Here is a 12055-nt window from a genome sequence, read left to right on the forward strand (position 1 = left end):
CCGATGCAACTTATGCTCTCCTAATACAAATGTTGAAATTTATGAAAATTTTCATTTTTGAGCCAAATACGAGGGTTAGTCGAAATGTAATGGAAAATTCAAAGTTGTTTTTTGAAAAGACCCGATGCAACTTATGCTCTCCTAATACAAATGTTGAAATTTATGAAAATTTTCAGTTTTGAGCCAAATACGAGGATGAGTCGAAAAGTAATGGAAAATTCAAGTTTTTTGAAAATTAATCAATAACTTTTTGACCAGCCCTCGTATATGACGCAAAACAGAAAATTTTGATAAATCTGAAAATTTGTATTAGGAGAGCATAAGTGGCGAAAGATCTTTTTCAGAGTTCCAATTTTTAGCGCGGAATCAACTATATATGGCAGTTTTGTTTTCTGTTATTCTACGTAATTCGGCCTTGAAACGTCTGATTGCAATAGTACCACAAAATAACAGAAAATTATTGTTCGAATTGCATTTTTTTATGTATGTTTTAAAATTAAACTTTTAGTGAAAATTTTTGCCTTATTCTTCAATAAAATACTTTTATATTAAAGATTATNGGTCCCTCGAGTCCTCACACGACTTTAACCGCGTCCTGCGACCTCCTAGCAAAACAGGACACTACTAAAAATATTTTAAAGGTACGTCGTTATTATGTATTAAGACGATAAGTATTTACAATACATTATGCATAAACAATAACAGCGGATTGAATGTATTTAACGAAAAATTAATTAGTTAATCAGTAATTACTTATAAGATATTTGTTTTATTAATTATTGATAGACTGTATACCTAATGCAAATTACTTGGCTATTTTATATTTGAATTTTTGCACATTATCAGTAACGTTTGCTTAATTCTCTCTTTTTTCTTTTATATCAAAAACTAGGAAATAGCAGAAATAACGACCGCTACCGGTGCAATGTTGTCTCCATCTGGGGGCCCAGTGGAGAATCTTCAGTATTCCGATCGTCCCGTTAAGCAGATGACGGACGTGACTAGTCAGCAACAAAAGGAGGGTCAGCAGATGTCTCCCAGTGCGTTCCTAGGTCAATGTTTGATCGAACAGCCGAAAGCGCAAGAATCGACAGTGGGCGGCACATTTGAATCGTTGAAGAGGGAAAAGGGTAGCGACGTTTCGAACGAAAATGCTGTCGTTGGCGCCCCCGTTGAGACGAAGAAAGAACGGAAAGTATCTCGGTTTAAGGTCAGTGTGGTGACGGAACCGGACGTGACCAAACTGACCGTTCCGGCTGATAAGAAGAAGGTAGAGGAAGAACAGGAGACGATTGAGAAAACAGTAGTCAAAAAGATGGAGACTGAGATCGGTGATATTATTAATAGTACTTTCGAGAATTTAGAGAAGAATATTGCAACTTATAGTCAAACCCGTGAGTATTTGTTTTTATTTTCAGGGTTTCTTACCGAAAAGGTAAGCGCGAATCCTTGCGAAGAGAGGGGGGGGGGTTCTAAGACAAGATTTCCACTGTTTGCGTCTCTAAAAGTCAGGGAAATTGTATAAATTTTTGTCTAATAATTGTAAATGAGGGAATATAATCGTAATCTAGTCTGATATCTTAATCCATGTATAATATCAAATAATGGGCGTGTGTGAAGTATACGACATCCTCTATGAAGTTGACTTTTACAATGTTGCCAACCTTTTTTGAAAAGTTACGCTATAGTAAGTTAAAAGTGCCCTAATTACAAACTTGGATTACAGTTACAGTTTGCAGAATTGCAATTTCTGATGCAAATTCCACTTTTACTTTAAAATAATGATAATAATATGGGAAAATATGCACAAGTGTCTTGCCTGAAAGGCACAAAATACGTAAAAATTGTCACTGTTAAAAAATATAAGCTAAATGTTGAATTTTTTGATCAAAATAAGTATGACAGTGCAACAATTCGGAGAAAGTAGCCAAGAAAAGTTATTATTAATTCCTAAACTTTTCCTTATTGCTTTTTAATTGCACAGATTTGTAATATGAGGTGCTTTTTCTTTCAGTTGAAGCTACCGGTAAAATTCCCACTGCAAATGTGAGTACAGACACACTTTGTCGTTACTTCTCTACTTGATTTGTTTTACTTACTTTTTTTCTACTACTAACACTTTGTGTGCAGCTTTATTCTTTTTCGGGTTTAATTTTTTTTTTTTATAATTTATAACTCGTTTGTTTCTTATATTGCAATTTACTTATAAGGTTTTCATTATAATGAGTGGTAGAATTGAAGTGATATTTATATAAACACTTCACGCTCTTCTTTCATTATCAGTAAGTTAATGTACATCAAAATTTTTTTTTGAATGAACCACAGTTTTATGACTGGTAATAAATTGATTAATAAATCAGTAGGTAGTGAAAGTACAAGGTGTCCCAAAAGATATTCATAAATTGCTTTTAATTATTCGTTTTGAATAGAGCTCGACTTAAATTTCTTGAAACATTTTTTTTTTTAATTTTGGGGTACTTACTGTAATGAAATAATTTTTCTTTTTTACTAAAGTACTGAAGCAACCAATAAAAAAAGGACCTATTTAAAGTATTTAATTAGTAAGATGGTTCTTAACTGCATTTACAACGGTGTACATTAACAAATAAGTATATGATTGTATTCGGGTTTTCCCCGGCCGTCTTCATATTACTCTCAGTCATCTAAGCCTACACAACAATTAAAACAAACAGCAAACATTCAGCGCATTTCATTGAGCTTCTGTAAAGCAAAACAATAACCAACATAATAAAAAATAATATATCTGAAAAATAGAACAATTTCGCATCATTATTCCACGGCAGGCTATGGTTAATGTTGTTACTTCGCAGTATTCGGTCTTTTGTTTTTGTTTTCTAGTCTGCTGCAGTTGGTAGTTAGACACTTATTTTTCTTGTAGCCGCATGCGATTGACACCAATCACTCGACGACAAACATTGGCACCGTTGCCGTCTCCTCTGCCGCCTCCTCTCCCCATCGTCATCGACAGCAACGACGAAACGTCAAACTATTTACTAACACATTGACCACTAACACGTATGATCGCCCTAAGGTCACGGATAAAATTCAGAATTCGGCCGCGGTTTCTTCTATCTCGCCCGCATTTTACGAACCAACAAAGAGCGAAGGCGCCACCAACTTCTCTTCTTCCGAGTCAAAAGGGACGAAGTCTTCGGATCCCATAAGGAAAGCGAATTCGTATCATGACCTCGTAGAAGCTATTGAAAGCTTATTTCCCAAGTGTAAAGGGCTGGTGCGGTCTAAAGAGCGCGATTCTCCGGACATCGTGATCCACCCCCCCATCGAGGACAATATCACGAGTAGCTTGCCCAACATTCCGTCCTTTTTGCGACATCAGATGGCGCTAGATGACTTGAACTTTAGCTGTCCCGATCTGACACAGTCGAAGACGAGCGAGCTGACCTCATCTGACGGGCAGTATCTGATCGCGCCACGACCCGACAGCGCCAATTCGAGCGCCGAAAGTTTCGAATCGTGCGAGCTCTTTGACCTGGACGACGTGGCGCATATAGCACCCCCACAAAAGACTGAAGGTAGCGATGCAGTATGTACGTGTAATAAGGCATTCACCGCCCCCGTTATCACTTCGGAACGGAGCGCGTTCAAGTGGCCGAAAAAGCGAAAACTGTCGCACGACTACAAACGGAGCAATTCGCAGAAGTCGGAGAAGAGCTGGATCTCGAAACGGAAAGCTATGAGACATGATCATGATCATAATCAGAAGGAGAAGAAACAACAACAGAATCATAACCAACAACCGCCGGTGGCCAGGAAGAACATGGACGTGTCTCCGACGGATATCCTCAAATATAAGATTAAACAGTCGATATCCATGCAAAATCTGCCCGTGGGGTTAAAAGGGAACGGCAGACGAGCGAGTCGTCACTACGATGGTAACTACCACACGATCCACGCCGGGGAGAATCTGCACAGACGTCTCGAGGAGGATTTCGGCCACGACAGGACCATGATGACCAAATCCAACAGTTTGGACGTGATCAACGAGAACATCTGTTACTTAAACATGCGGACGTCGTCGAAAAAGACTCGTGACCGTTACTATGACGACAATGATAACGACGACGATTATGATTATGATTACGATTACGACGAGTCTTATGCTAGTCTCTTGCTTCCCCCCGACCACGAGGACGACGGCCAAGTCTTGGGGGGCGGCAATAAAACGTCACAACAACATTCCCCGCGCAGATCACTATTAGACGCTTATTACCACAATCAACATCATAATCATAATCGCACTCCTCCTGCGCCCCTCGTCACGTCTCATCATCATCATTATCATATTCCGTATTATTTCCATCGTTACACCGCCCCCGTTTTAAGCAGTGACAATGATAGTTACTTTCGCGTGGCAACCTCCTCCTCCTCGTTACCAGCAACTAATACTTATTACCAAACGATGTTCGGACAAAAGTTGATTGCGAAAACGTGCTGCTGCGGCAACCGGGAGGGACTCTGCGCCGCCGCAACGGTGCCAATTTTCGATTACTTGGAAACATATCACACCAATACGGTAAGAGAGCAAATAATAAACGTCATGTTGTTTCTTCCTCATTTCAGTATCTATTTTCCTTTTTTGTAATAACTGACACACTGGTGGTGGGAAAAACCAGCGGCTGGTTTTTTTTTTATTTCTCTTTTATATATATATATATCTAATTATTATTGTTTGTTTGGGAAATAGCAGAAATAACGACCGCNCAAAGTGGTCTCGACTATCGTTAATGTATTTGTTTGTTGTCGTTATCTTTTGTTGTTGTCTCGCTTTCGTACGTACAATATTGTACATTTGTAAATTAATTTGTAATCTCGGCTAGGTTGTACACAGTCATAACACCCGCTGTAGTTAATTTTTTATATTACATGTAATTTAGTAACTAATAACCATGTGGTATCCTGAGAGTTTGTTTACTGATCGCAGGGTGTTTTCTGACTAACATCAACAGGTTGATTTGTTTATGTAATTTCAGAAAGAGGTGACTGGAAAAATTGCGGTATCCAGAAAACACCCTGTACATAACAATATATTATACACAAAATTGTCTAAATGTTGAAAAGGTTTAGAATTTCTGGTGTAGTTTTCTGTAAATTTTAAAAAACTAATTTGTTTAAGTATTTGAGTAGTTTCATAGTTGGAAAGGGAACATGCTAAAACTTTATTGGAACGAAGTTCCTTATTGCATATCTCGGCGGCAAGGAGCTAACCAGCAAAAATTCCCTGGTTTTTGAACCAAATTTTTTTTATATTTTCCTGGACAGAAAAAAAATCATTTAGCACAAAAGAAGAAACCTTTTTCTTTATTTGGTTATTCACAAGTATTTAATGAAATTTTCAAAGCACAAGTAACCTTTAAACAATAAGAATTCATTTAACTCAAAAATTAAATTACAAATTATAAATAAATCGCCTTTTCCCTAAACCTAAGACTGAATAATTTTTATTTGGTTTGTTTCGTACTACTAACAGAGTAATAGATTCATATACATATACATTTTTGTTAAAAGAATTTTAAAAACATTTAACGGCTGTATATAGATATTAATTATTAATTAACATTAATTAATTAATTATTTATTGTGTCGTATTTATGTTACTAATAAGCTATAAGACCGAATGTATTACCGAATAGTAAGTAAATGTAGTTCATGCAGTGCGGATCCCAAAAATTATCCATTAATTTATTCATTATTTAGTTTCAATTTCAACTGAACACTCACAAATGTTAATAGAACGAATATTTCGTTTTTGGGACACACTGTATGTTTTTTAAGATCCTACATAATATGTTATGGCTTTTAGTGCGTTACTAATCCTCCGTAAAAAATATTTAATTAATAATTAAGGGTAGATAAGCAATCGCTAGTTGTAACTTTTTTTATTGTGTAGCTTCCGTTTGCTTCTGTAAAAAAAATGAGATTTTTTTTATTAGGAAAACGACAAACTAAAAAATAATTCGGGTGTTTCTTTCGTTTTAGAATGAATCCTACTTAGAAATGCTTAATCGACAAAAGGCTGAAGTCAATGCACTCCTCGAAGCCCACCGCAAACAGCAGCTTGAATATTTTGGATCCCTTTCAGGTACTGTTTAAATTTTTTTATATACAAAAAAGGAAAACAAAACAAAAATATCGTTTCTCTTTTTTCTTGTTTTTTTTTTTTCATTGTAGAAAAGGCAAACATAACAAAAGAAGACAAACAAAACGATAACAAGTGAGAAAAGGCTGTATAGTTATTTGTTTATATTGTATAATAATCTAGTTATTGCTGAAAAAAATTATATAAATAAATATATCAGTCAGCTTGATGTTTTATTGAAACATCCAAGTCTTTCTTACTTCTATTTGTTTATACTTTTGTAGTAAAAAGACCTTTTCGTTCTTAAACTATATCAAAAGAACACTGGACAATAGTTAATAGATTAGACATGGTAAATGTACAAAAATTAGTAGATTAGCCATGGTATACACAACCGTATGCTACAGTGACGTTATAAATAGCATCAGCGGACGGGTCACTATGCATTTAAATTTAATCTTATGATAAAATACAAATATCTATTAACCATTTTAAAGTGGGAATCTTACGTATGCGAATTCCGTCTGTTCAATAAAAACATTTAATATATGTACAATAGACAGATAAAAGATATGATTTCAAAACACAATATACAGATAGTACAGTAATCCTTATTTAACTGCATACAAATCCGCCATCGTATCAAAAAATTCTAACCTTAAAAATTGCTACGAAGACTAGCTGTCATAGGGGTAGCTTTTAGGTAATTTTTAAATTATTTTGTTGTAATTGGGGCATTTAAAAAGTAATTTAATAATTTACACTGAAACAATAGAATTCGTTTTATCAATGACAGATCAGGGTGCAATATCTACACTCAAGAATGCTTTAGATAATTTAATAATAAAAAAGTGTAAAGCAGTGATAGGTTAACTTTATAAGTTTATGAGACTCTGTAAATTATTACTGTTTATATGGCTAAAAAAGAGTAGAGTAAATGACTAGATGGATAAGTATAGTTTTAGTGACACCCTGTTGGAAATGCTTCTGGTATAAACTAATAACACTGGCAAGTTTCCAGATAATTTCACTCAGTGATGTATTGCTCAATTAAAGTAGCTATTCCCATTTCGTGTTTCACATTTCACGAAACTCGAGGCGTGAATTATATTGCTTTTTCATTTATCTTAGACTATAAACAATATTCTTTTTGTTTCAGCATTCGCAACAATTTGCCTACAACAGAAAAGTCCTTACAAGCCACTGTACCAAGAATATTTTGGACTATGGTATAGAAAGGTAAAGCTTTATTTAACATTCTTTTTTAATTAATTTTTATTGATTATAACATAAAATTATTGATTTTAGTACTTTGAAGTATTCGTCACAGTTTCCTGTCACTCAGTGTTTTGGATTGTTTAGTATGGAAGTGAGCACTACAGTGTTAATATTCCATAATTCTTCTTTCTAAACCATTGACAGTACAAATAAAAAGGTAGGATTCATTTTTTTACTTTTTCTTTAAATTTAAAATTAAATTCTCCCTTATTAAATGAACTGGCAGTGTCAAAGTATATTAATGTTGTTCATAGTGTAAGAAACAGGGATCAAAGAATGTTATGGTTGGAATTTATTGGGGTGAACTTTAAACCCTCAACATATAAAAACAGATTATTTCTTGATAAATCAATTTCTCTCTTAGTAAACCAAGAGCAAGAACCACAATGAATTAAAGTTCTGAATCTTCAGTTACCGAATGTTAGAAAAGAACTGAAAGTATCAAAATGTAATAAATAGTTGTGCGTAAACGCAAGACAAAGTTTTTATAATGAATATTTTGAACCCTCTTCGAAAACGGAATCCGTGCTAAAGGAATTAATACTCTCAAGTTGCACTGATTATGAGAATACATGACAGTACAGTGGGTTGCCTATGTGAAGGGCAAGCAATACTTATTTAAAACTATTTTAAATTCAAATTATGAACTAAAAGAGTGCGCTGTAATCTAGATAAAAATAGTAATGCTACAGCGGTAGTCCAAAATTTGTACGAAACTAAATTTTTTGATTGTAATAAAATAATCTACTTAAATTAATGCATGGTAGTATGAGAAAATAATTAGTTGTAAGTATAATTTCATAACACTAAATATTGTTGATGTAAATGAATGTTTTTGTTTTACATATTTGTGTAATGTGGGTATTTTTACGTTGTGTACTGTACATTACGATTTTTAATACAATTTCTGATAGTTTTTTATAGTAAAAGAATGCGGGCAAAAAACTTTAATAGCTTTATTTGGAAAAATTGTTCTGTTTATTTTTCAAATAAATTTTGTTAAGGAAGATAAGAATGTAAAAATGTAATAAAGTAGTAATACTCGAGGAAATGCTTAATACGATTAAACAAAAATAGCTATTGTTTAGGATGAAAAAAGTGCACCCCCTCTTTTTTCTTAGTTTGCATGTAGTTACAATATGAACAAAGCAATGAGTTTTTAGTTTTCTGTTCTTTATTTATTTTATCTTTGTTATTTTTAACTACAAAATACTTAGCTTTTTAAGCCATATGCATTAATGCCATTTATTTTTTGTTTTTAATTGTATTAATACTTAGGATAAATTAATTTCAAAGCTAATTTTTTGTAGATGTACATGTATTTTTGTGAATTTTTTGCTCGAGTTTGAGTTCGTGGAGATGATGTGTGGTATGTTCCAGTAAAATCATTGTCGATAGTGAGATTCAAATTGTGAGGTGTCGAAGAACAAATGTTAAGACTTTTTTAAGTTATTTTAAATATTAAATTTCAACAAAGTTGATGTATAATTTCAACGTAAAATAATTAATGTTTTTATTTTTAAGTTGATATTTTGTTTTCCCTTCTATGTTCTATAATTTTTTTTCTTGTTCACCATAGAGAATATCCAGAGCTTACATTGACATACAGCGGATATAATTAATCTATGGATATATTTATAACATAGATCTTACCCTTTGTATATCTATTATCTATGGATCTAATTTTTGTGCATCTTGCGTGATGTTAAGACATTTTGTCTCGTAAACGGCTTCACGTCGCCATTTTAGAACTTATAATTTTGCTTGATTTTCTGTGCATTTTTATTGTATTTCATGATTCATTTATTTAATAGTATATTTAATTCGTTTTTCTTCTTCATTTCTACAGATTGAAGATATATGAGAGAGGATATTGACTTCATTTTGATTCTACTAAAAAAACAAGGTTTTCTACTACAGTGTTCTAGCTGTTAAAATTTACCTCAGAGAATCTTGTAGTTAATTAAGGTGAGAATGAATGCCATAATATATATAGTTTTTTATTTAATATTAACAGAGAAGAAGGTCCAGAATTACTTAATCATTGTATTATGCGTGTTTTTTTTACTAGGGATGTTAAATTACTTATATCTGAATACTCTTTCATAAGATTTTGTTACAGAAACAGCATAAAAACTTCGACCGCCATGTGTTACGAAGCATTGGTTGTCTCAATCCTCCTTGGCTCCAGAAAGTAGCAGTATCTAATGTCACTAAGAAAAAATGAAAGAGCCCTTTTTCCATTGGGACTAAAGACCGCATGTTATTGTTAAAGGAAGGATTTATGACAATCAATTGGTAAGTAACAGTATCAATGAAAAATAGTAGATGAGGTGCTAGAAATCTCAATTTCTGAGACATTTGTAACCTACTTTCATTAAACAACGTTTAACCATCGTTTCAGAAATGTTAGCAGAATTAATGTGAAACCCTTCTTTGCAGCAGTGTGGAAGTTAACTTGTTACAAGTGATAAAGCATTTATTTTAAATTTATTCTTGATTTGGTTGCTTTAATTAAAAGTGGTAATTAATTACTTTTTCTTACCCATTTCTACAGATTGTCGTAACAAATGGTAGAGAATTAAAGTTAATACAGATGCTGCTGAAACAACCAATGAATACAAAGGTATTGTTTTTTTTTTTGGAGTCTCCACAATTCAACATTATGCAGTTAATTATCGACCTGTAAGAGGGAGGTAACCGGACATTACTTCAAAAACCACTGAAACAGCAAATTGTCAGCAATGGTATTGTTTCTGGATTTGGTTTGCTCATCACACTAGTAAACTTTGGAACTTTACTTTCGATAGTTAATTAAGGTGAGAATACGTGATATAATTATTATAAATTGCTCATTATTAATATGTTACCACCCTATCTGTTTCAGATCGACGATGGAGAAGACAAGGAAGATCCCGTAGTTAGAAAATTCCTTAACTTGCATGTTATATCTAATAGAATTATTTTTTTTAAGTTCATTTTCATTTGAATTAATTATTGTTTTGCATGCTCATTATAGTTTATTTTATTTGAGTTAATTTTTGTTTGTAGATGTTCTAACTTTTGTTTAGTAGAAGTTGTCTAACATGTCTCTTGCTTACCTCTTCGCTTAGCTTACTGCATATTCTTACTTTAAATTGCTTTGCATTTACCCTACGTCTTCTACATGATTCAATGTTTCGTTATCGTGTGTCTTCCTTCTCACCCTTGTGGAACTAGGGAGGGCCTCCCCGAACGACTTCCCTTGGGCTTAGCTATTTAGTTGATCTTAAAAGTGTCTTATACACTTTTCGCGAGTCTACTCTAGCGTTACTTCCTTTCAGACAGGGTACAGTGGGTTATCTGGAATAGGAGCAATAGGCGACTGCCCAGCTTGCCTTGGCGAAATCTGTCCGATCTTCTCTACCAAAACTATTAGTATTTGCCGTTAGTCCTGTTAATTTTGCACTATTTGCTTTCAGATAATGACGTATTTCCTAAGAAGAACGAAGACATCATTTTCTTTTTTATTGTATTTTCTTTGAAATTTCATGTATTTTCTTGTCTTTCTTTTACAGGTATTTTGTTTATTACTTTATGAACTGTTATATTATGTAATTGCAACTTGGGTTGATATTTAAAATGTTTTTAAATTGATTTTTTGGTATAACTGTTAAAACTAAATTAAATATTTGTTAATTAATATTCGTTTGGGTGGATAGGGTGGCTATAAGGGGAGATGTGGAGGCCACACAGGGGGACTTTTCCTCCCTAATCATGTGTTTAAATAATAATATGACAGTTTATAAATAAATAACATTCTTTTTTGTATTTTCTTTGAAATTCCATTCGTTTTCTTGTCTTTCTCTTTCAGATATTTTGTGTTGTAACTTTTATTAGTCAATATATTATATTTAGTTTTTATTATTTATTATACAGTTGTTTGGAATAAATATCGTTGTAATAGATGTAATTTTTGTCTACATAAATAAATATTAACTCATTATTGTTTTATCATTTGCGTGTTTAACCTGTGTAGTAGTTGTTCAATACATTTAAAACAAAGTAAAATAAATAAGTTAAATGTGTGACCTTGGATAACCCTAGATCAGTATTCATTTATATTCTCGGAACCTAAGAGATTGCAGCGCCCTCTAGCGGGGGATGACTGAACTGCTTAGTTCATCGATTTGCCGCCAGGGGGCTGCGACGGTGGTGCCTCTTGTGACAAATCGTCGAACTATTGGAGTTCAAGAGCGTACCACTAGATGGCGCTGCAATCACTTAGGTTTTGATTAAAATACGAGGGTTAGTCAGAAAGTAATGGAAAAAGATCCGATGCAACTTATGCTCTCCTAATACAAATGTTGAAATTTATGAAAATTTTCATTTTTGAGCCAAATACGAGGGTTAGTCGAAATGTAATGGAAAATTCAAAGTTGTTTTTTGAAAAGACCCGATGCAACTTATGCTCTCCTAATACAAATGTTGAAATTTATGAAAATTTTCAGTTTTGAGCCAAATACGAGGGTTAGTCGAAAAGTAATGGAAAATTCAAGTTTTTTGAAATTTGATTGTTCCATAACTTTTTGACCATCCCTCGTTTATGACGCAAAACTGAAAATTTTGTTAAATCTGAAAATTTGTATTAGGAGAGCATAAGTCGCAAAAGGTCTTTTT

At 33.3% G+C, this 12055-nt stretch overlaps 1 protein-coding gene and 1 long non-coding RNA gene across 4 annotated transcripts in view; both read left to right on the forward strand.

Moving 5' to 3' along the window:
• LOC108742849 overlaps positions 1-6342 on the forward strand; it is a 28252-nt gene extending 21910 nt beyond the window's left edge. Inside the window, exons 15-20 of the mRNA XM_025977812.1 lie at positions 561-641; positions 893-1394; positions 2015-2046; positions 2900-4555; positions 6019-6121; positions 6211-6342. Coding sequence (XP_025833597.1) covers positions 561-641; positions 893-1394; positions 2015-2046; positions 2900-4555; positions 6019-6121; positions 6211-6257 — 2421 coding nt within the window. The 3' untranslated portion in view covers positions 6258-6342. The remainder of the gene's footprint in view (positions 1-560; positions 642-892; positions 1395-2014; positions 2047-2899; positions 4556-6018; positions 6122-6210) is intronic.
• Positions 6343-6698: 356 nt separating this feature from the next.
• On the forward strand, positions 6699-10551 carry LOC108742852. 3 transcript variants are annotated; one of them, XR_003231766.1, is made up of 7 exons: positions 6699-6821; positions 7278-7357; positions 7427-7553; positions 9246-9364; positions 9519-9694; positions 9954-10215; positions 10284-10551. It is a non-coding gene; the product is annotated as an uncharacterized LOC108742852 (long non-coding RNA). The 3 variants fall into 3 exon arrangements; XR_003231767.1 differs by lacking the exon at positions 6699-6821 and having other exon boundaries at positions 6830-7357; positions 9507-9694; XR_003231765.1 differs by lacking the exon at positions 6699-6821 and having other exon boundaries at positions 6833-7357.
• The last annotated feature ends 1504 nt before the right edge of the window (positions 10552-12055 follow it).

Source organism: Agrilus planipennis, unplaced genomic scaffold (genome assembly GCF_000699045.2).
Source record: "Agrilus planipennis isolate EAB-ADULT unplaced genomic scaffold, Apla_2.0 scaffold371, whole genome shotgun sequence".
In the NCBI taxonomy this organism is placed as follows: Eukaryota; Metazoa; Arthropoda; class Insecta; order Coleoptera; family Buprestidae; genus Agrilus; species Agrilus planipennis.